At 45.5% G+C, this 25,117-nt stretch overlaps 2 protein-coding genes across 4 annotated transcripts in view; one reads left to right on the plus strand and one right to left on the minus strand.

The window, feature by feature from the left end:
• BICRAL (BICRA like chromatin remodeling complex associated protein) overlaps nucleotides 1-9,442 on the minus strand; it is a 110,297-nt gene extending 100,855 nt beyond the window's left edge. The window contains exon 1 of one of the 3 annotated variants that reach the window (XM_053905005.1): nucleotides 9,424-9,442. The gene's annotated coding sequence lies outside the window, so the exon portion shown is untranslated. Of the gene's footprint in view, nucleotides 1-7,113; nucleotides 7,667-9,423 lie in introns of those variants that run through there. The other 2 variants (XM_019457142.2, XM_019457146.2) reach the window with 2 other exon arrangements.
• TBCC (tubulin folding cofactor C) lies at nucleotides 8,941-11,114 on the plus strand. Its single transcript, XM_019457147.2, has one exon. It carries the CDS (start codon nucleotides 9,617-9,619, stop codon nucleotides 10,742-10,744), a length of 1,128 nt encoding a protein of 375 aa, XP_019312692.1. The 5' UTR covers nucleotides 8,941-9,616; the 3' UTR covers nucleotides 10,745-11,114.
• The last annotated feature ends 14,003 nt before the right edge of the window (nucleotides 11,115-25,117 follow it).

Consider the following 25,117-nt stretch of genomic DNA (forward strand, 5'->3'; position numbering starts at 1 on the left):
ACTCATCTATTTGACATCTATTTATCGTGCACTTCCTGTGTCCTGGGCACTCTGCTACGCAGACAGCATGGAATAAAACACTTCTGTGCTTGGAGAAGCCCAAGCTGTAGAATACATATCTGTAAATAGATACTGACTTCACAACCTGATAAACATTCATCCAGAGCCAATGGAAGGAATAATCCTGATAGGCTTCCTGGAAGAGGTGTGTAAAATAGGTCTCGTAGGAGGCGAGTGCTGTCAAATAGAGATTAAGCATAGGATCACAGGCAGCAGGACAAGAAAGCAAGCAGCAGGTCGCAAACGGACGTACCAGCTCTTTCCAAACATGATCTTCCCGGTTCACTGTCTCTTGTACTAGGATCACCATGGACCCAGCTCCTCAAGCCAGTACCTTCCACAATTCTCTGCCCTCCTTTATCCCTCACTTCCAGTGAGTCAGAGTCCTGTGTAGTCTCTTACATCTCTCACACGTTACCCCTTCCTTCTCTGTCCTCATCCATCACCATAGTCCCGTATCTCTACTTCTCCTGGGCTCCTGCAACAGCCTCCAAACTCATACTGTTACTTTTGCTCCAAGTGAATCTACTCCACACAGAGGATCCAGCCTGATCCTTGGTTAAAGAAAGAAAAAGAATCTGATTCTGCCATTACCCTGCTGAAATCCTTCACCAGTTCCCAGTGCTTTCAAGATTAAGCCAAAACCGCCTGACGGGATTTACAAGACCCTTGGCGGTCTGGCCCCTGCTCACTACTCTAACCTCAACTCTGATCTCCGCTTCCAGCTTCCATGGGCCACATGTAACGCGGTGGCTTACAACCCTGGCTGCCCACTAGAACCACATGGGGAGCTTCAAAAAATACCAGTGTATGGAGTGCCTGGGCGGCTCAGTCGGTTAAGCCTCAACATCAGCTCAGGTCACGATCTCACGGCTCGTGGGTTCAAGCCCCGCGTCGGGCTCTGTGCTGACAGCTCAGAGCCTGGAGCCTGCTTTGGGTTCCATGTCTCCCTCTCTCTCTGTCCCTCCCCAGCTCGCACTCTATCTCTTTAAAAATAAAGCAACATTAAAAAAAAAGAAAAAAAAACAGTGCCCAGGTCTCACTCCCAGGGGTTATGACTGAACTATTCATGGGAAGGCCGTGGGCATCAGGATTTTGTAAAGCCTTCCATAGGTGCTAACGGGCAACCAGGGTTGAGGACGTTGCTCTTTTTCTCACGTCCAGGTTTGTTACACATGCCCTGTCTCTGTTGCTAGAGGCACTGGAGCTCTTCTAGCTTCCTGGCCATCAAGCCAGGGACTTTCTGTCTTTTTCACTGCTGTATTCCTAGTACCTAGAACGGTGCCCAGATCATAGTTGGCGCTCTAGGAGTACCTGCGGAAAGGCATGCACAAGTGACTGCTTTCTCCCTTCTCCTGGCTGGAGATCACTCCTTTTGCAGGATGCAGCTGCGATTTACTAAAAGACATCCCCCCACCCCATTCCCCTGGTGTGGGTTAGGTTACTGTGTGTGATCTTAGTACACCCAAGATTTCCCGTTTTAGTATGTATCACACGACATTGTCTGTGTCCCTCGTTTAGGCTGTAAGCTCCAAGGGAGCCGTGTGTGTGTGTTCAGCACCTAGCAAAGGGCCAAGCCTACGGTTGGTGTTGATTAAGTAAGTGCGGCAGGTACAAATGGAAGCAGCGGGCATGGTGTGTAGGTGTCCTGGCAGGGTCTGGTGTGGCTGGAGTAAAGGCGACGGTGGGAGACGCGGCTGGGGAGGTACAGGGCTCGGAAGCCTACTGACGTGCTGTCAGTACAATCGGGTGTGGTATCATGATCAGACGGGTGGTGTTAAAAAGCTTGGACCCAGGAACCAGGCTGACCCACTTCGAATCTTAGCTCTGCCACTTAGTAGCTCTTGGTCCCGAGGAAGTCACTGTCGCTTCTTCAGTTATCCATCCGTTAAATGGGGATAACAATAGTACCTACATCACGGGCATGTTTCAACTGAATGAGGTAATACATGCAGGTGTGCAGCCATCACCTGGCACACGGTAAATGCCATGTAAGATTTAACGAAACGACTTATATATTTATACATACACACGCACAGCATGGTGGGTCGTCTGCAAAGACGGCTGCCAATCCCTTCCACCTGAGCGACTGCTGTTCCACCCATCAAGAGGCGGAGTCTGTTTCTCCTCCTGTTGAATTGCGCTGGCCTTGTGATTTGCTTTGACCCCATGACTGCACTAGAAGTGATACGGTACCAATTCCGGTCCGAGCCTTAAGAGGCTCGTGGCATCTGCCTGTGCTCCCTTGGAAGCCAGCCAGCACGCAAAGCTTAAGCTCGAACTACCGCGTGCTAAGAGACCAAGCGTGAAAGAGAGGCCGAGCAGTGAGTTGCACCAGGCGACAGCCAGCACCAAGGCCCCAGACTTGGGAGTGAGGCAGTCTTGGGGCCTCCAGCCCCAGCTGAGCCCACAGAACTGTGAAAAATAATAAATTACTGTTAAGCCGGTGAGTTTGGGGATGGTCATGCAGCAAAATAGGATTGAAACTTACACACAGAAGAAAAAGGACACCACTGGGGCAATAAGGACTTCATTTTAGGCCATCTACTTAAGATGAGGTATTTTGGATAGAAGACAGTTACAAGGATAGTAAATGGTTACATGGCAATATCTAGAAAGGTACTGGCAGTTCGGGGTTGGGTTCAGGAGAGAGGTGGAGGAGGAGGTAAGCATCAGAGAGGTGGTCAGCACATGGACAGCAGGCCAAGGAGATGGTAAGCTGGTCAAGGAGGTGAGATGAGTGAGAAGAGGGGTACTGGGAGAGAAACCTGGCTCAGTCGGTCTGACTCTTGATTTCAGCTGAGGTCAAGATCTCACTGTCCTTGAGAGATCCAGCCCCGCCTCTGGCTCCATGCTGCACTGGGCGTGGAGCCTGCTTGGGATTCTGTTTCTCTCTCTCTCTCTCTCTCTGTCTCTCAGTCTGTCAGGGAGACAAGAAGCAGCAGTGATGTGGGGTGGACAGGGGACTAAGACAGAACCAGAGGCCGTGCTTCAAGAAGGGGTATTCGAGTGCTTTGAGCTACAAACAGCAATGGATTTGAAGGTAGGAGGGAGATGGGCACTCTCACTTTCAAATAAAGTGGCAGAGGCAGAAGTCGTAGGGGAAGGGGCTGAGGAGGGAATGATAACTGAGAAACCAGTCATAGCAAATGTAGATAATGCTTTCAAAAGTCAGGGGGTGGAGGGATGGGTGAAGATGCTCAAAGGGTGCAAACTTCCAGGTATAAGATGGGTAAGTTCTGGAGACGTGATGTACAGCATGCTGATTATAGTTAATTGTATCATATATTGAAAGTTGCTATGAGAGTAGATCTTTTGTTTTTATTATTTTAAAATTTTAAAATGTTTATTCATTTTTTGAGAGAAGGAGAGTGCGTGTGCACGGCGGGGGCTGGGGGAGTAGGAGGGAGACACAGAATCCGAAGCAGGCTCCAGGCTCTGAGCTGTCAGCACAGAGCCCGATGTGGCGCTCGAACCCATCCAACTGTGAGATCGTGACCTGAGCAGAAGTCAGACGCTTAATTGACTAAGTCACCCAGGCGCCTCGAGAGTAGATTTTAAAAGTTCTCACCAGACACATACACAAAAGGTAACTACGTGAGGTGATAGATATGTTAACTAAACTTATTGTGGTGATCACTTTGCAATATATATATCTCAAACCATCACGTTGTATATCTTAAATTCACACAGTGTTATTTATCAAATTATATGTCAATAAAGCTGGGGGGGGGAATAAACCTAATTACCTATTACTCCCCCAATTTTGTTTCTTTTCTAGACAGAGAGAAAGAAGGGGAGGGGCAGAGAGAGGGAGGGAGAGAGAGAATCCCAAGCAGGCTCCGAGCTGTCAGCGCAGAGCCCAAAGCGGGTTTCGAACTCAAGAACCTCAAGAACCATGAGATCATCACCTGAGCTATTTGGACACTTAACTGACTGAGCCACACAGGCGCCCCTCACTGCCCACTTTTACAGAGAACCCAGAAACCATCTGACTCATCTGCCAATTACCAAACATACAAATTTCCCTATAGCTGCACCCTCCCTGCTAATGTGGCATGTTTAAACTGCAGTTTAGGAGGTAGTGGGTGGCTTAGTCGGTCTGACTCTTGATTTCAGCTCAAGATCTCACTGTCTTTGAGAGACTGAGCCCACCTCTGGCTCCACGCTGCGCTGGGCATGGAGCCTGCTTGGGATTCTCTCCCCCCTGCCCTCCCCCACCCCCCCCACCCCTTCCCTGCTCATGCTCTCTCTCTCAAAATAAATACATAAACCTTACAAAAGAAAAAACGCTGCAGTTTAATGTAGGGGGCCTTGATCAGCATTTTTGAAATGCAGTAAGTAGGACAGAAAATAGTATCTATTGCACACAGTAAGAGTATTTAAGTATTTACTGTTTCTTAAAGCTTCTGTTTCAGTTACCATGTATCTGTGACTGTGGGTTGAGGTCAAAAAGTTTGTGTGTGTTGGGAAACATGCACAATAAAGAGTTAGACAGCGTTGCAATAGAGAATCTGCCCCAGCTCTCTATCTAGGGCTGATCCTTGCACCTGTGCTTTGAATCCGACAGCCCCCACTCCCCACCCCAGCCCCCCTCTCCCCCCACCCCCGGCCCCCCTTCCCCCTGCCCCCACCAGCCTTTTCAGGATCCTTGTATTATGAACCTACGTTTTCTCTGTAAAAAGAACACCTCACTGGCTTCCTCCCAACCCCCAGCTAGTGGCCCTTCCCCCTCATGGTCAAACTTCTCCAAAGACTTATCTGTGTGTCACTAGCTCAGTTACGGTGTTCCATCCCTGCTCACACTCGTGTGGTATGCCTCCTGCCCACAGCAGTCCTCTGGCACAGCTCTCCACAAGGTCACCAGTGACTCCATGAGCCCATATATCTAGAAGACACTTTCCAGTGTTCACTCACTTCTCCTTATCGATTCCTGGTCACCCTTCCAGCCTCAGCTCAACTCCCAAGGAAGCCTTCACCGACCTCCCCAGCAAGGTCAAACCTCCCCTTGGAGGCACTCACTGTTCCTCTTTTCCTCTGTAACACTGTCACTGTTACAATTTTACAATTTGTGCCTTTATCTGCCCAGGTTAGGCCTCCCCAAGAGGAAAGAGGCTATGCCTGTCTTTATTCACCTTGGCAGCCTGAGGGCCTTCCTGGGCTCCGTGGGGGAGGCATGGGGCACAGTAAGTGCTTCATAAACTGATGCTGGCTTAATAAACGGTGCTAAACGGTGCCAGCCTCTGGGCGAGGCATTAGATGCACAATGATGCAAATAGTTCCAGAAAGAGAAGGGTTTTGAAGAGCATATGAGAGCCAGGGGCAAAGGTGGAAGGAAGGGGCCTGCTCCTGTCCTGCTTCCCGGACCAACGTGGTGTCTTTTCAAGGACAGCACATGCCTTCACGCGGTCATCTTTCATGGTCCGGAAAGTTGGAAAATTTGCCTAACATTTGACACTTGCATGGAGAGCTCTTTAATGAGTGCTTTATATCCAATAGTCAATGTCTGCTGAAAGATACTACCTCTTTTGGAACTGAGCTACCAGAAAACGGCCTGGAACTGTTTATTTGCCTGGTATCTCTCATCCACACAGGGTCTCTGATAAACTCCACAGAACAGCAAAAGGACTTACTCCTGGCTGCCTAGACACCCAAAAACTGTTTTCTGTACGGAGATACTTTCATTTCCTGCAGCATAAATACATAAACATTCACTTTATGACATTACAAGATCAAATGACTACGACAAATACTTAACATCTAACACAGTATGGAGACATAACCAGCAAAATCCAGACTTGGGAAACTCTACTGAACTAATAACAATCAGGTTTTTCTAACAAAACAATTGGTAGGGGGGCAGGATTTAAAAGTGATTAAAAGTGATTTAAGGAACATATCAGCTAGACACATTATATGGAACTTTTTTGGCTCCTTACTCAATAAATAAGTTAAAAGGGGGAAATTATAGGATAATCAAGGAAATATGAATATAGACTGGAACTCTGATGATAAGGAAATATCACTACTTTTTTGGAGTGTGGTGATATGCGGTTATGGTTTTTTTTTAATTTTTTTTTTTAATTTTTTTTTTTTTTAACTTTTATTTATTTTTCAGACAGAGAGAAAGAGACACAGCATGAACGGGGGAGGGGCAGAGAGAGAGGGAAACACAGAATCGGAAGCAGGCTCCAGGCTCTGAGCCATCAGCCCAGAGCCCGACGCAGGGCACGAACCCGCGGACCGCGAGATCGTGACCTGAGCCGAAGTCAGACACCTAACCGGCTGATCCACCCAGGCGCCCCTTTTTAAATTATTTTTGAAAATGTTTTATTTATTTTTGAGAGACAGACAGAGTATGAGCAGGGGAGGCGCAGAGGGAGAGGGAGACACAGAATCCGAAGCAGGCTCCAGGCTCTGAGCTGTCAGCACAGAGCCCGACGCGGGGCTCGAACCCACGAACCATGAGATCATGACCTGAGCTGACGTTAGACATTTAACGACTGAGCCACCCAGGCACCCCATATGTGGTTATGTTTTAAAAAGGTAGGGGCGCCTGAGTGGCTCAGTCGCTTTAAGCATCTGACTCTCGACTTCAGCTCAGGCCACGATCTCACTGTTCACAAGGTGAAGCCCCGCATTGGGTTCCACACTGCATGGAGCCTGCCTAGGATTCGCTCTCCCTCTGTCTCTGCCCCTTCCTGTGCGCACTCTCTTTCACTCTCTCAAAATAAATAAGTAAACTTTGAAAAGGTAGTCCTCATCATTTTGAGAGACATATTGAAATATTTATAGATTATGAAATATGAAATAATATAATGTTCGGGATTTGCTGTAAAATAATCAGGGTGATGGGGTGTGTAAGTGGTCAGAGATTCAGAAGAAATGGGACTGTCAGTTGGTAATTGTTGAAGCTTGGGTGATACATACACATCACCTCTACTGTCCCCTTTCCTATGCTTGAAAATTCCAGGATCTTCTTATAAAGTAAATCTAACAAATAGAACCATAAACCATAAATTTTTGTTAAATAATTTTTAAAGTCTGTAATACCTTAGAATTCTTTCAAGATGTCTAGAAGAGGGGTAGTACTTGATTCACAAACTCCTGAAGGTTATGAAAGTAGGATTCAGAACTCTCAAGCTGCTTGCCTTTTGCCACATTTCACATCGTTGTAATACATCACCCTCTTTCCTTCCACTCAGCAGGCACTTACCTCCCAGGAGCTGGGATCCATTTCAAGGATGCACACTGAATTGTCTGCCCTCAAATGTCAGAAAAAAGACACAAATACAGTCCGGCACTGCTGGCAGTTTTATAACCCTCCTATTGCTTTTGAACATAGAAACGTAGCTTTATATTCATGTTCTGACCACCTACCTACCTTGGCTTGCAGCTGTGCTGGGGTCTGTAAAGAACAGTCAAGCCAATCCTTCATGATGACCACGCCACTGACCACTGTCCATTCCCACGCAGGCCCAACATCGGTCTTTGAAACTGCCTCCAACAATCTGTCCCTTTTTGTCCTTTACCTCTTCTCATAAAAGTTTGAACTGCCCAACTTAAAACATTCAGAAACTTCCAAAGTCTCTTGGCCTCTATGCCAAAACCTGTTTGGGGGCAGAAATGAAGCTCTTGGGAAGGCTGAATGACATTCAATTCCACGTCTGATACAGACACTAACGACCACCCATAGTCCACTATGGCTAATGCAGAAATGTTGCCTCACTGCACCTGCAGCTCCAGTAAACCTCGGTTGGCTCCAAACTTGAGTGGGACAGATTCAATTGCTGAAAAACTTAAGGGAGGCAGGTCAGGTTTTTGTTTTTGGGGTCGTTCCCCCTAGCAAAATAAATCTTCTTTAAACCTTCCTTGGTTAAATCAACTCTTCATAAAATGAAGCAGCTATTGTACGCCTCCGTATGGCTTAGACAAGTTAACCAGCTATATTTCTTTCACCAGCCTCATAACCAAACCACACAAAAAGCCTCGTCTAGTCTGCACATGAAACAAAGCGAAGGAAAACGAAGAATATATACTACAAGCGTTAAGCACCGGATTTTTTCAGCACCCTGGTTCCCATCTGCTGCACACACAAACACCCGGGACCCCCACCCCTGTCCCCCGGGGCGCACAATTTGCCAAACAGTGCGATGTGTGCTTGCTTTCAGTGGAAAAATACGGGAATTTACGTGTGTTTTGCTGTTTTAAGTGGGAACGGAAAGAGGAGAGTGGGGCGTGAAAAACTGGAAATAAGTCGTAATTCTCTCGTTTCCTCCCATCTTTCTATGCATCAAAATGCAGGTGTATCAGTGAAATTTCAACGGACAGTTTCTTGGGCAAATACGCCAATTAGCAACGATGGGAGGCTGCGAACGGGGGTGGAGATCAGGGTGAAACCGAAGCCTGGCAAGGCGGGCGCGGTCAAAGGCGCGCCCTGCGCTCCCCGGGCTGCCCCGAGCACGCGAGGTTGCCGTGCGCCCGCAGCCCGCGGCGTCCCGGCTCTCAGCCGGCCGGTGGCCCTGCGTTTTGCTAGTGACTGCGCCGGCTTGGCTGCCCACTCACACCGACTGATCCCGACTTTAGGCTAGGCTCATTCACTTCCGGTGACAAATCCCTCCCACCACCCTAGAAATAATGTAACATTTCCCCCAACGCTTTCCTAAAGACCGACGGTCCCACGGGAGAGCAGCAGAACCCCGGGCACGGGTCTCACCCCCGCGCGGCCAGCGGCGCGCAGCTGCAGAGCGACTGACCTCGAAGGGGGGGCGGACGTGGGAGGAAGAGGAAGGGGGTGTGGAATCTCACCCTCCCCCGCCCCCACCCCTCCGACTGCAGCAATTGGCCAAAAAAATAGTAATCCGTTTTTAGACTGCCCCTGGGCCCCCGGAACCCGGTTGCAGTGAGAAACCCAGTCTCTCCCATCCCAGTGCCCCTCGCCTACTCCCGCCCCCGTAAGTGCCTGCGGGAATCCAGGAGACCCAGGCCACGCGGAACTGCAGCGGCTGAGGGGGGAAGGCGGGTAGAATGAGGGTTTGGGGGCGGCAGGAATGGGTTGGGGGAGGGGGTGGTGGAAGGGAAAAGAAAAAACCAGAGGCATGCAAGCGGCTCCCTAGCCAGCTGTTCCAGCTGCCGCTTCCTCCGACGCGGGCCGGGCGGTGCAATATTCCACCCCCCCCTCCATCTTTCTCACCACTACCTGTCCCCCCACCCACCATACGCACACATTCCCCCCACCAGTAGCGGATCTCCGGCCTGTAAGGGGGTAGTAGGGAGGAGCTGGGGGGAGGGGGAGGCCTGCGAGTTTCTAACCTTGTTCTTATAAACAAACCCACATGTGCAGCTGCCGCTGCTGCAACTCACCCCACAATCCCGGATATAAGTCCTGCCCCTTTAAGAGGAAAAAAAGCTTCCCCCTCCTGTCTCCCACCCCACCCATCCGCAAGGACCTTTGTCTCCCCACCCCCCTTGTCAATCGGCCCCGCCTCATATCCCCGCCCTCTCCGACGCGGAGGAGCCAATGGGCTAAGAAAATAAGGCCGGGGCTGACGTAAGCATGTCCGGCCAATCACAGGACGCGTTGGTGGGAGGCCTCTCGCAGGGCGCGCCAGGAGGAAGCAAGGCAGGAGAAAGGAAGCTTGAAGTCAAGATGGAGACTGCTAGTTGCTCCGCCGCTGCGGCGAATGGGGCCGTGGGGTCGCAGCGGGACCGGAGCCTGGTGCCTGAGCGGCTTCAGAGACGAGAGCAAGAGCGTCAACTGGAGGTGGAAAGGCGGAAGCAAAAGCGGCAGAACCAGGAGGTGGAGGAGGAGAAGAGCGACTTTTTCGCTGCCGCCTTCGCTCGGGAGCGAGCGGCCGTGGAAGAGCTTCTGGAGGGCGGAGAATCCATGGAGCGGCTGGAGGAGGCGGCCGCTCGGCTCCAGGGCCTGCAGAAACTTGTCAACGACTCGGTTTTGTTCCTGGCCGCCTACGACCTGCGGCAGGGACAGGAGGCGCTGACGCGGCTACAGACGACCCTGGCCGAGCGGCGCCAGGAGCTGCAGCCCAAGAAGCGTTTCGCTTTCAAGACCCGGAGGAAGGACGCTGCTTCGGCCGCCAAAGTAGACTCCGCTCCTGGAGCCCCGGCGGCGGAAGGCATCCTGGCCTCCCCGCCGCCCTTGAAGGAGGAGGGAGGCATCGGCTCCAGCTGGGTCTTCGGCTTCTCCAACGTGGAGTCCCAAGTCTTGGAGAAGAGGGCAGAGGAGCTGCACCAGCGTGACGTTCTTTTGGCCGAACTGAGCAAATGCACAGTCAGACTGTATGGCAATCCCAACACCCTGCGGCTGGCCAAAGCCCGAAGTTGCACGGTGCTCTGCGGCCCGGTGTCCACCTCTGTGTTCCTGGAGGACTGCAGTGATTGCGTGCTGGCCGTGGCCTGCCAACAGCTGCGCGTACACACTACGAGAGACACCCGCATCTTCTTGCAGGTGACCAGCAGGGCCATCGTGGAAGACTGTAGCGGGATCCAGTTCGCCCCTTATACCTGGAGCTACCCGGGTATCGACAAGGACTTCGAGGGCTCTGGTTTAGATAGGAGCAAAAATAACTGGAACGACGTCGACGATTTTAACTGGCTGGCCCGGGATATGGCCTCCCCAAACTGGAGTATTCTTCCTGAAGAAGAGCGAATGGTCCAGTGGGACTAAGCAGTTGTCACTATATTCTTCACTCCTACCAAAAACTTCCCATGTGGGACCGACTCCTGCTACTGGGATTTCAAAGTTTACTTACTGTTATCACGCTTTGTATGTTTTCGGTATTTTAAGGCTTGAGATTGTGTTAGGCTCCTACTTGTGATTTCCATTAAATTCACAACAGGTCTAACACTTTGAAGCATTTTTGCTCTTTTGGTAATGTGTAGTAGCTTTAATTAATTGACTATCATAGTTTGAAACAGTAAGAGGTAAAGAGTGTCCGTGTATGTTGGTTATTAATGCTTTGTGTATTTAAAACTTACTGCATGATAAAGTAGACCCTCAATAAATACTTAATAAATGAATTTGTAGGGCTCTAGTAGGAGGCAGTTAATGTGGAAGTATGTTATCAAACCTTAAAACACTAGCCCTTGAGAGCTCTTGACTTGAAACTTTCACTTCCATAGGTATTACTCAGCAGGGCGGTGGAAGGACTCTGGTCTTCAGGTACACATTAGCTTGGGCTTCCGGAATCCAGCTACTCATCGACTTGTTTGGATCCAAAGTTTTGGCATTGACCCCAGGAGACTCATGAGTCTTACCAACTGTGAAACCAAAATAATTATAGCTACCAAATTTTTTGTTCACTTAAAAGGTTGTAGACACTGTTCTAAGCACCTTACTCATGTAAACATGACGTTTAGTCCAGAAAATCTTAGGTAGGTTCTGTTAACACCATTTTTCAAGCGAGGTAGGTGAGTTGCCAGAGTCACACAGCTCAAGGGGACTGGGAAACCAGGTGGTCTGGCTCCAGAGCCCACCTTCTCAACCACTGGAACGTACTGATTTTGAATAGCGTTAGTTGGAAAGAGCTTTCCGGAGTCATTAAAGAGGGCAAATTGCTTTTCCTGAATTCTCAGGAATAAATGTTACATATCTTCACACAGAAACATATATAGCCGAGTCTTAATTTTTTCCACTCAAATTTTGCTGTGATTGTGTACTATTATAAATTTGGTTTTTGCTCTATGTTCTCACCCATATTCTTTTTTTTAAATTTTTTTTTTTCAACGTTTTTTTATTTATTTTTGGGACAGAGAGAGACAGAGCATGAACGGGGGAGGGGCAGAGAGAGAGAGGGAGACACAGAATCGGAAACAGGCTCCAGGCTCCGAGCCATCAGCCCAGAGCCCGACGCGGGGCTCGAACTCACGGACCGCAAGATCGTGACCTGGCTGAAGTCGGACGCTTAACCGACTGCGCCACCCAGGTGCCCCAACCCATATTCTTAAATGGAAAGTTCTAAGAGTTTCGAAAAGCTTTTTGGGGTCTAGTGCCTTGTATCTGTAGACATGATTTGAATTTAATAATGACCATACGTATTAAAGTGCTTATAGTACCTTAAGTATATGTTTAATGTTTATATGTTCTGGCTTGTTCCAAAAAAGGACTTAAGGTGGCTTTTTGGATGTGTGAAATGTAACAAGATAACAAATGAGAAGGAGGAACAAGGGTAGAGTCAATGAGGCAGAAATGAAGCCAGTAAAAAAATGTGGCCTGCCAAGCTCTATTCTTTAGATGGAGGTGAAACCAGAATTTTTTCCCCTCTCGGCTATTAGCTGACTTGAAACAGAATCCTAATCAGTTTCACAGTTTGCAACATCTCCAAAGAGGAGAGATTTAAAAAATCTATTGCTCAGGAGAATTAATGCTGGTAAGAAAAAGAGACAACATGTAATGAAATTCTCAAACATATCTTCACATTAGAAAGAAACAGGGACTAGGAAAACTACGCTCCTAAAGACTGATAGTTTAACACCAGGTGCCCTTCAGGAAAAGCCATGCTTCTGGCACTAACGGGCTTGCGATTCATTTTTGTGGACTGCACTTTTATAGGACCGTTAACTAGTTGCATCTAAAAAAAATCCATGCAGTTTGTAATAGATAATAAAATCACAAAATCACGGCAGTTTGAGCCATAGTTAATGCTAGCTAATCTCAGCTGGGCTTTCCTGTATCTTTTCGAAGTTCTCTCTTTCCGACCTCCATAGCCTTGCTCCACACTGTTTCTCTTGCATTTTCCCCCGTCATTGTGATTCTGGTGACTTACAGCCCTTACTTGAGAGATGCCCAGGATTGTCGTTAGCTTCTTTGTGTCCATGCTCTCTAGAGCCTCAACTCTCAACCTACGTGGACAGTTCTGTCAGTGGGTTCATCAGCCTTTCAAATTCATATATTCTTAAAATCTCCATTTTCACTTCTTTCTTTCCCAAGTTCTGTTATTTCTTTTAATGATGTCGCCATTCTCCAGGCATTTGATGCTTACTAGGGCCCAGCAGGTAAAGTCAATGAGTAAGGCAGTTGGGAGAAAGTCAATAGGGAATGGGGGACCTGTGACTTGGAAGATAAATTTAGGCATTTTAAAAACATTGGACAAGCCAAGCAAAACTTTTTTGCAGTCTGCATCTGATCCTTGAGCTGGCCAGTTTGTAACATCAGACTTCCAGATCACGTCCATTCTATGCTTAGCAGGTCTTGCCTGTTCTTGTCCTCTCTAGTCTTTATGCCATTTCAGAAAGTTAGACTTTATTGTTTTCCCTAAACTTAAACTATGATGATTTCCTTAACTTTATTTATTTATTTTGAGAGAGATAAAGACTGGGCAAGCGGGGGGTGGGTGCAGAGAGGGAGGGAGAGAGAGAATCCCAAGCAGGCTCTGTGCTGACAAGACACGAAACTCAAACTCACGAACCATGAGATCATGACCTAAGTCAAAATCAAGAGTTGGTCGCTTAATCAGCTGGGCCATCCAGGCGCCCTGGTTGTTTGTTTGTTTGTTTGTTTGTTTGTTTTGACAAAAGAAAAAAATTATAGTCACACCTCTGAATTAAAAGCATTAATTAGAGGGTGCCTGGCTGGCTCAGTCACTAGAGCATGGTGACCCTTGATCTTGGGTGGTGAGTTCAATCCTGATGCTGGGTGTACAGATTACTTTTTTATTTTTAAAAAGATTTTTAAGTTTATTTATTTTTGAGAAAGAAAGCAAGAGCATAAAGGAGGGCAGGGGCAGAGAGAGGGAGAGAGAATCCCAAGCAGGCTCCATGCTGTCAGCACAAAGCCTGATGCAGGGCTCAAACCCACAAACCGTGAGGTCATGACCCGAGCCAAAATCAAGAGTCAGACACTTAACTAGCTAAGCTACCCAGGTGCCCCGAGATTACTTTTCAGAAAAGCATTAATTAGAGTTATTTTAGTAAGTTTTTTATTAAGCAAACTTAATGGTCATTACAATGAGAGCATATTGCACCAGTAAGTGTAAATACCATATATTTTCGTTAAAATCAACTCTAGGAAAGCAGTAAAACTGCACATTAGTTAAGCAATCAGAGTTTATTAAATTTCATTTATGATTGGCTTTGTTAGGCATAATTTAGTACAGTATTCCATCATATCACTTCAGTCTCAACCCCTCTTAAATGAATAAGAGAAATGGCCAATATACATATAAATTCTAACGCTCAAGTTCTGATTGCAATGCAGAAGTTATTATTGCCAAAAAAGTTTTATTTGTATTAGGAAATGCACTAAAGCAGGACAATAAAAAGTTTCAGCTTTGTAGGGTAATGTTACACGGTAATACAATGTGTTAGAAACAACATGCAATTACTCTAGCATCACAGAGGTTAAATTACATTGCGTTAAATTAAAAAGTCTCATCACCAACTCAAAAACTTCATCACATTATTTGACTGTTTTTCTTCTCTTATGAAGAAAATAACTTGGCCACTGCAAGTAAGATGAGGGGAAATGAAGGGTCAATTATTTACCCAGCTTTAAGTTTCAAGAGGTGCAGGGGCAACATGACCGAAAGCCATGTTCAATTCAAATGAACACATATTTGAGCATCTACTATGCACCTGTTCAGTGCTGGGCACTAAGAATGCCATGGTAAACAAGCATGTGGTCTTCCTTTCTCAAGTGTACAGTCCAGATGAAGGTCAAATGAACGAAAGAACAATCACGAGAGAGAAATTCCGAGGACCCTGGTGGGGTAGTGCCCTATAACCTCTCCAGTTTAGAAGAGACCTGAAGTGGGGCACCTGGGTGGCTCAGTCGGCTGGGCGGCTGACTTCGGCTCAGGTCATAATCTCACAGCTCGTGAGTTCCAGCCCTGCGTCGGGCTCTGTGCTGACAGCTCAGAGCCTGGAGCCTGCTTCGGATTCTGTGTCTCCCTCTCTCTCTGCCCCTCCTCCACTCACACTCTGTCTCTCCCTCCTTCAAAAATAAATAAACATTAAAAAAAAAATTAAAAAGAAAAGAAAAGACAAGACCTGAAGTAAGGCATTTGTATCAACCACCCATCCAGGGTTTGAATTCCCTGACATCTCTGCCCACCACCTACTTGCATTAGCAACAGTCACAGAAGGAAGCAGTTACTGTTCAAAGGCCTGCCTTCCAATTTTGCAGATACTATTTACTCTGAACTTTAAGAACTGACAAGACCAAGGAAGACAATTCGAGTCCATTTACTTACCCGGTAAACAAGCTCAACATTCTGCTCAGGAATTCAAATGTTCTATTATAAAGTGTTTTTTAGTCGAATGCCTTTCAGTTGTGTGTTATTTCACCAAGGAAGCTATTCATAGTCTGGTTTTTAGAACTAATATTAAAACCTAGATACTTTATGCAGGGGTACAAAAAGATTAGAATAAAAAGTAAATCTTCCTCCTTCCTTTGACCCCAGCCATACAGTTCTCTTCAAAAAGCAACCGTCCTGTACTGGTTTCCTTTGTTCTTCTGGTCTTTGCATTTACAAACTTCAGTGCAAGATATCCTTTTATCCTCCCACCCAAATAGAAGCATATTGTGTATAGTATTAGGCACCTTACCTTTGTCACTAACGTTATATTTGGAGATCTTCCATGTGAGTACATATAGAGCCATTTCATTCTCTTTAACTGCTGCATAGTGTCCCCTTCCATGGACCGTGCCATACTTGCTGACCAGTCCCTAACTGATGGGCATTTACGTTGTTCCAGTCTTCAGCCATTAGGAAAATGCTACAACGAATAGCCTTCTACATAAATTATTAAAAAAAAATTTTTTTTAACGTTTATTTATTTTTGAGACAGAGGGAGACAGAGTATGAACAGGGGAGAGGCAGAGAGAGAGGGAGACACAGAATCGGAAGCAGGCTCCAGGCTCTGAGCCATCAGCCCAGAGCCAGACGTGGGGCTTGAACTCACGGACCGCGAGATCGTGACCTGAGCTGAAGTCGGACGCTTAACCCACTGAGCCACGCAGGCGCCCCAATAAATTATTTAGTGTGTGTGCGCAGTATTACCTGTAGGCTAACTACCTAGAAGAGGAATTACTGGCTCAGTAGGTTACGAACATTTATAACATTGACAGATATGATCACGTTGCCTTCCAAAGAGGTGTATCAGTTTATGCCCTCACTGGCGATATCTGAGAGTGCTATTCCTCCACACCCTTATCAGCATGCTGCGCTGTCACATCTTTGGTGCTTGGCCAATCTGATAATTACAAAAGGTTACCTTCCTGTAATAGCAGTTGTAATCGTCTACTAACTCATCTCCCCATCTCCGATTGCTAAACGCTTCTCCTGGTCTAAAACCCCCTGAGGTTCCCATTGCCTGCTGCGCTCCCCGGCCTTGAAGACAGGCCCCTTCACCACCGCTCCCAGCCTACTGCGCCTACGTGATGTTTCGCTGTTTCATCACACGCGCTTCACGCTCCAACTAGTCTGAACTAATACCCATTAATCAAACACATTGTATCAATCAGGGACCTGGCAGGAAACAGATGGCACACTCAAAATGGATAATTTGAGAAGAGCTTACTTAAATCAGGAGCTGTGTACACAGCTGTGGGTAGAGTTTAGAAACAGTAAGAGACGGGGCAATACCTGTTATCACTCATTCTTATGGCTGAAGGCACAAAACTGTCACCTGAACCCGGAGAGAGACAGCACTACCTGATAGGAGCTGCGGCCTTTGGTGGAGGGATGGGGGCTACTACGGGAATGAAAAAAATGCCACTGTCTTCTGTTGGTGCCCTTCATTGGCTGAGGCCAACTGGAAACTGCAGGGCAAGGAAGTCTGTTGGTACAGTCCACATCAGTCATCTGCCAGGACACAAGAACAGGGTGGAGGAAAGTGAAGAATGGATTTGGAGGAACAAATGGAAGAAACTCAGTACAAAACACCTGCCATACTTCCTGGCCTTTTCTCAAGCAGTTCTCACACTTGAGTCCATGTACAGTTGCCAAAATTATGCACAAGCCAAATGTCACCTCCTTTGGGAAGGCTTCCGGGATTTCCTCAGTTTCTTTGAAAAAGAATCAGGATATTTGGAGATGATAGAGCAAAAAAGAAAAGCGAATGAGATAATCTCTCAGGTCAAGCTGTTGCATTCTCTGTGAGGCACAATTTTTAAGGGAAAGAAAGATTTGAAGGAGGTGGGAAGTGTAGGCCAATTCAGCCAACATCCATGTGATAGCAAAACTTCAGAATGCATGTCAGCATAATTAGATACAGAGAATCCAGTATGTCTCCAAGTCAAGAAGTGATTTCAGCAAAATCACTGTCTCTTTGGAAACGTTCAAGAAAAGATGAGATATCAGAGGAGAAACTTCTCAGAAAGACCAAAGAATGACTTCTACAAGAAAAGAACAGGGTGGTGCACCTGGCTGGCTAAGTCAGTGGAGCATGTGACTCTTGATGCTGGGGTCGTGAGTTCATGTTAGGCATAGAGCTTAAGTAAAAAAAAGAGAAAGAAAGAAAGAAAGAAAGAAAGAAAGAAAGAAAGAAAGAGGAAGGAAGGAAGGAAGGAAGGAAGGAAGGAAGGAAGGAAGGAAGGAAGGAAGGGACAAAAGAAAAAAGAAATGAACAGGGGAAGCTTCCAATGCTAACATAAAAGTACCAAAGATTGGGGCATCTGGGTGGCTCAGTCGGTTCAGCGTCTGACTCTTGATTTCGGTTCAGGTCATGATCTCACTGTTCATGAGTGCGAGCCCTGCATGGGACTCTGCACTGATAGTGTGGAGCCTGCTTGGGATTCTCTCTCTGCCTCTCTCTCACAAAAATAAACAAATTTTAAAAAGTAAATAAATAAAAATAAAAGAACCAAAGGCTTACACAAAGGTCAGCCCTAGTCTTTGATGAGGAAATGAAGGAGGGAGGAGAGAGGGGCATTCATGTACATCTCATCAGTACTGGAAATTTCTCAGAAACATGACAGGAATGTTGAATGACTTTCAAGGTCCTTGAGCAATGAGAATGCTTATGGACATGTACCAGGAACATTCTACTGAAGCTGTGGTTTAAGAACCCTTAGTAGATCCAGTTTGTGCACAAAATTTCCCCCAAAGGAACAGTAACAAGTTACCTTTTTTGGCTGCATACATATTTAGTTTATGTTTGTCATATATTTGTAGCCTACTTGATTTTCATTTCTCGTCATCTTCAACTTTGGTATTTTAATGGTATTAACTGTGTGTCCTGCATTTGGAAACACAAGTTATAACACAGCATCTCTAGGAAAGATGGGTTAGACTTGAAGCGGCCTGATGACATGTGACTGACAATAAGGAATCCACTAACGGTTCAGTCCAGCAGCACCTACGTGACAGATACGTCCCCGAGGGGGCTTTATAAAAAGTGCTGCTTGTTATTATTCATATTGGAAAATTTTTCCTAAGAGCACTTTCTATTATTTTTTTTTAAATTTTTTTTTTTTAACATTTATTTATTTTTGAGACAGAGAGAGACAGAGCATGAACGGGGGAGGGTCAGAGAGAGAGGGAGACACAGAATCTGAAACAGGCTCCAGGCTCTGAGCACTCAGCACAGAGCCTGACGCGGGGCTCGAACTCACGGACCGCGAGATCGTGACCTGAGCCGAAGTCGGACGCTCAACCGACTGAGCCACCCAGGCGCCCCTCTATTATTTTTTTTTGAGAGAGAGAGAGAGAGAGAGCGAGTGCACGAACGAGCATGAGCGGGGGAAGGACAGATTCCACGCTGAGCGTGGGGCTCAATCTCATGACCCTAGGATCAGGACTGGAACCGAAATCAAGAGTCGGACGCTTAACCAACTGAGCCACCCAGGTGTCCCTCTATTATTTTAAGTAATAATAGTGTAACAGAGGGGGCCACTGACCACCTATATCTCTTGGACTTTTTATTGTGCCCCAGCAGGGCTATTGCAGGCTACTGGTGATATTTGGTGCCTGAAGGCTCTGGTTCCCAAGACTGTCCAAAGCCATCGTGCTGTCTTGTGTGGTGGGCCAAAAGAGCCAAAGAATTACTCCCTCGAAGCAGCCCTCAATAAAAGCTGGCCAGGAGTTAGGGAATAAACAAACACCTGGGCTCCCTCAGTGCACACGGGATAACTCGGAGGTGTTTCCTTTCGGATAGTCCCTCTGTGGCAGCTGGCCTGAGAGCACACTCTTTCGTGGCTGACTTCCCTCCTGTATCTTCTTCCCTCCCAATTGGTGTCACTTGAACTTCCCAAATTAACTACTTTCTCGCAGATCCTTGTCTTAGGGCGGTGTTTCTCAACTTTTCTTTTATTATCATCCCCTTAAGGAAACGTTTCAGACATTTTTATTTAATCACCTATGTAATCCCTGTCTATGTAATTTTAAGACCACAGATATACTACTGTATATTTCTGTGCTGGGCTTTATTATTTATTATGTATATCTGTGCTTTATCCATAAAGAGTACGGTTCTTTTTGCCCTTGAATTGCTTATAGAAGAAGAAAGTCTGAAGATTAATGAGCTAAGCATCTAGTTTAAGAAGTTAGAAAAACAAGGGGCGCTTGGGTGGCTCAGTTGGTTAAGCGTCCAACTCTTGGTTTGGGCTCAGGTCGTGATCTCATGGTTTGTGAGTTTGAGCCCCACATCAGGCTCTGTGCTAACAGTGTGGAGCCTACTTGGGATTCTCTCTTTCTCTCTCTCTCTCTCTCTCTCCCTCTCTGTCCCTCCCCCATTCACTCTCTCTATGTCTCTCTCAAAAATAAATAAACTTAAAAAAAAAAGAAGTTAGAAAAAGAATAGCAGAAATTGAAGGAAATACAGAGAAGAGCCAAAATCAATGACATAAACACAATACAGAGATTGAAAAACCAACAAATAGCCTTATCAGCTGATTCTTTGAAAAAATTAATAAAACTAACCAACCTCTGGCTTACTGGGTCAAGAAATAAGAGAGAAGGCAAATATAAACCATAGAAGAAACCAAGGTGCTGCACATATTAGAAAGAGAATGAGGAGATACAGTGAAGAGTTTTCTGCCAATAATTTCAAATCTAGGTGAAATGAATACGTTTCTTGAAAAATACAATTTGCCACGGAAGAAACAGAAAAACTGAGCAGTTCCATAACTATTCAAAAATTGGAGCCAAAATTGAAACTTTCCCACAAATCGAACATCAGCCCCAGGGGTTTTGACAGTAAATTCTATCAAACATGTAAGGAAGAAGTAATATCATCCTGGTACAAACTCTTCCAGAATATAGGAAAAGAAGGAATTTACCCCCATTCCATGGTATGAGTCTGCATAACCTTGAAACTCAAGTCAGACATGAACTTTATGAGAAGGGAAAATTATAGGCCAATCTAACTCAAATATATTTGTGAAGATTATAACATTATAGCAGTAGACCAAATCCAGAAGTATATAAGATGATAATGTACTAGGGTTTATTCTAGAAAGACAAGGCTAGTCTGATCTGAATTAATTTAGAAAAAGGACTGATTTAATTTATCACATTAAGAGATTAAGGGAAACATTCAGACAATTATCTCAGTAGAGGTAGAATAGCCTCCTATAAAAGTCAGCATCAAATTATGAGAACGCACTTTTGGCAAAGTAGAAATAGAAGGGAACTTCCTTAACTTGTTAAAGGTACCTGCTAAAACCTATAGCAGCCGTGATACTTAATGGTGAATCATTTAGAAGATCAAGATCAAAAGAAGGATCCCTGTTGTCATCATCTCTATTCAAATTGTACTGAAAATCTTAGTTGTTGGAGTAAAACAAAGGATTAAAAAATTTTTTTTATGTTTATTTATTTTTGAGAGAGAGAGACAGAGAGACAGAGAGAGAGAGCGCAAGTGAGGGAGGGGCAGAGAGAGAGGGAGAGACAGAATCTGAAGCACACTCCAGGCTCTCAGCTGTCAGCACAGAGCCCAATGTGGGGCTCCAACTCAGGAACTAGGAGGGAGATCATGACCCGAGCCGGAGTCAGATACTTAACCGATTGAGCCACCCAGGCACCCCCAATTATGAGGATTTTAAAGGATGTAGCAAAAGTTACTTTTCGTGGGTTATATGGTCATACACATAAAAACTCCAAAATAAGCAACAGAGAAATTATTAGTGGTAATAAGAGCATGACATTTTAAATATTTTTTAAGTTCATTTATTTGTTTTGAGAGAGACAGAGAGTGCAAGTGGGGGAGGGGCAGAGACAGAGAGAGGGAGAGAGAGAATCCCAAGAAGGCTATATACTGTCAGCACAGAGCCCCATGTGGGGCTCAGTCTCATGAAACTGTGAGATCATGACTGGAACGGAAACCAAGAATTGGGTGCTTAACCGACTGACCCACCCAGGTGCCCCAAGAGCAAAACATTTTTATACATCAGTTATAAGCAGGCAAGATATTATTGATGAAAAAGGAAAAGGTATGTTGTTGCCCTTTATCAGATATGAAGACTTATTTAATTAAAATGTTTGATGAAACATAAGAATAAATAAAACAATTGATGGGACAGAAGAGAGAAGTCAAAAATACATCTGTGCATGTATGGAAACCTAATTTAGGACTGGGCAGTGCAGACTGTTGGGGAAAGGACAGACTATTTCATAAATGGTGTGCTGGGATTATCCACAGGGAAGAAAATTAAATCATATCCCTTCATCATACCACACACACACATCTATTCCAAAAATGTTAAAATCTTATTATTTTTTTTGAGAGAGAGAGAGGGAGAGAGAGTGAGAGAAAGAGCAGGGGAGGGGAATGAGGGAGGGAGAGAGAGAATCTTAAGCAGCCTCCACGGTCAGCATGGAGCTCAACATGGGCTCAATCCCATGACTCTGGGATCATGACTTGAGCTGAAATCAAGAGTTGGACACTTAGGGGTGCCTGAGTGGCTCAGTCGGTTGAGCGTCTGACTTTGGCTCAGGTCATGATCTCACGGTTCGTGACTTCGAACGCCATGTCGGGCTCTGGGCTGACACCTCAGAGCCTGGAGCCCTCTTCAGATTCGGTGTCTCCCTCTGTCTGCCCCTCCGCTGCTTGCACTCTGTCTCTTGCATTGTCTCAAAAATAAATAAACATTAAAAAAAAAAAAAAGAGTTGGACACTTAACTGAGTCACCCATGTGCCCTGAAAACATTAAAATCTTAAGAAGAGGGAAACGATTAACCTTCTAGAAGGCAATGGAGGATAATAGTATCTATGTAGGGTGCAAGGAATAATTTCTAAAACAAGCACTAACCACAAAGGAAAAAATTGGAAAATTCTACCATTAAGAACTTATATGAAGGGCGCCTCTGTGGTTCAGTTGGTTAAGTGTCCAACTTTGGCTCAGGTTGTGAACTCGCGGTTTGCGGGTTTGGGCCCCACATCAGGCTCTGCTGTCGATGTGAAGCCTGCTTTGGATCCTGTGTCTCCCTCTCTCTCTGCCCCTCCCCTGCTCGTGCTCTCTCTCTCAAAAATAAACAAACATTAAAAAAAGATGAACGCTTAAAAAAAAGAACTTATACGAAATTTTACTAATAAGAACTTATGATCTTCGAAAGATGACATAAAGAGAGCAAAAAGTCAAGTCGCAATTAGGAGAAAATAATTGTGACAGGTATAAATGCCCAATAAATATTATATAGAAAAATATAAGTAAGTTCCACAAGTCAATCAGAAAAGCACCAACAAGCCCAATTTGCCCATTTTTCATTGGGCTTGTTGGTGTTTTTGTGATTGACTTGTGGAACTTACTTATATTGGCAAATAATTTATGACAAGTTACGCAATCTCATTAGTAACCAGGGATATGCAAATGAAGGCCACAATTACAATCAGAGAAACAGAAGTTAAGAAGTCTGACTCAATAGTAAGAGGAGGTGGCTCATATATTCACATCGGGAGAACAAATCAGCCCTGACTGCTTAAGGAAACCACTTTGGCATCACTGTGTTAAGGTGAGGATTCACACCCCCTCCTCTTCAACAGTTCTCTTAGGGTTATACCCCAGAGAAGCTTCGCTCAGCAGGAGACATGTACAAAATGTTCTAAGCAGCTCTGTTCATAAAAGCAACACAAGAAAAAAAAAAAAGCCCCACTAAAAATCACCCATATATCTACCGACAGGAGAATGGTTCATATGTGGTATGATCTATACCACATAGATCATATGTGGTATGATCTAAACAGGCTACACTTATATGCAGCAACATGTATGATTCTTTAAAACAATTTTTTAAATGTTTTATTTATTTTTGAGAGAGAGAGAGAGAGAGAGAGAGAGAGAGAGAGAACTAGTGGGAGAGGAGTAGAGAAAGAAGGAGACACAGAATCTGCACTTGATCTTAGCCAAAAGGCCGAGAAGCGATGGGAGACACAGAATCTGAAGCAGGCTCCAGGCTCTGAGCTGTCAGCACAGAGCCCGACATGGGGCTTGACCTCAGGAACAACGAGATCATGACCTAGGCCAGAGTTGGAGGCTTAACCAACTGAGCCACCCAGGCGCCCCTACCAATGACATTTCTAATGTCTGTTTTTTCTCTTTGTTCCTTTCTAGACAATGGCCCCACTCTAGCTGGAGAGGGGAAATCTCCCCTTTTCCAAACAATGAAGTCATTCTATTTCTGGCCACCAGGGGGCATCCACAGACTAGCCCGGGGCTCCACTCTGTCCCTCCTCACGCTGTACAACTGATCAACTGAGGAGAAAGAGGCCCTTGGCTAATCGGGTTATCCCGGGGAGAACTATTTTTATATTTTTGTTTCTTGTTTCTACATTAATTTTTTTCTTTCTCTCCTTCCCTCTGATTTCTCTTGTCCACATGCGTGCTGTGTGCTGGAAAGGAGTTCCCTGAGATCGTTTCACTGTCACCCACACCCTTTTTCTCTCAGGACAGGCGTCTTCAGATTCTGTGTGTGTGACGCCTGAGTCCGGTCATGCTTCTGGTTGTCTGAACATTCTCTTTTGGGGGAAAAAAAACCCCCAAAAACAAAGCCAAACTCTGGAAACTGCAGTACATTCTTTTCAATGTTTCCGATGGTGAAGTGTTGAAATTCCTTGGAGAGGCAAAGCTTGTTTAGAAGCCAAGTCTTGGTTATTAGAAGAGTGATCACTCCGGATAATGTTGTTTTCAATCCAAAATGTGGTGTGACAATAAAACAATAAGACTAATTTTCCTGTGTGTCTTAGAACCTGGCCTTGGCCACTCCCAAAATAGAGTTCAAATTTGAGTGGAACAATGGAATAGCTGTTTTGTTCTCAGGTGACTGAGCTGGAGGGAAAAAAACGTATGTCTTATAGCTTTGTTCCATATGTCCCCTCTCTGGAGAAATACTCGTTTGATTCTTAGTAATTTGGAGATCTTAAAGAGGAGCATGCGAATAGTGGATGTAGTGGATCCAATTTTCCCCACATAAGGGAAGAAAGGAGGTTCCATGTGGGAGAGCTGAGCCACTTACTACCCTGAGCTGATGGGCAGCATGGTATTAGGTGGGCACAAATTCGAGGACAGACTTGGTTTGTTCTTAAAATTCCTTGTGCTTATGCATAGACTCTTTGAGAAGGGGCAGTGCTGAGTCATCGGGAATGTGTGTTTCAGATTTTAATGGAGATAGATAAATTATGCTCCAAAAAGTCACAGCCTAAAACAGCCCCAAAACCACCCGATTAAAAAGTGGGCAAAAGTCCTGGGCCAGAGGCCTCACCAAAGAAGACATATAAACATATGAAAAGATGCTCCGCATCATATGTTATCAGGGAAATGCAAATTAAAGCCACAGTGAGATGCCAAAAATCCAGAATGCTAACACCCAAAATGCTGGCGAGGTCGTGAAGCAACGGGAACTCTCCTCCATTGCTGGTAGGAATGCAAAATGGTACAGCCACTTTGGAGGATAATGTGGCAGTTTCTTACAAAGCTAAACATACTCTCACCATATGACCCAGCAATTGTACTCTTAGATATTTACCCGAATGAGTTTAAAAGTTCTGTCCACAGAAAAACCCACATACAAGGATTTATAGCAGTGTTTTATTTATAATTGCCCCAAATTGGAAGCAACCAAGATGCCCTTAAATAGGTGAATGGATAAACTGTGGTATATCCATA

The sequence above is a fragment of the Panthera pardus genome, unplaced genomic scaffold (assembly GCF_024362965.1).
Source record: "Panthera pardus isolate Hobbes unplaced genomic scaffold, ASM2436296v1 HiC_scaffold_17, whole genome shotgun sequence".
Taxonomy (NCBI): Eukaryota; Metazoa; Chordata; class Mammalia; order Carnivora; family Felidae; genus Panthera; species Panthera pardus.

What these genes read in the sequence shown, in the direction of transcription:
- TBCC (XM_019457147.2), top strand. Translation starts at nt 9,617, where the DNA reads ATGTCCGGCCAATCACAGGACGCGTTGGTGGGAGGCCTCTCGCAGGGC.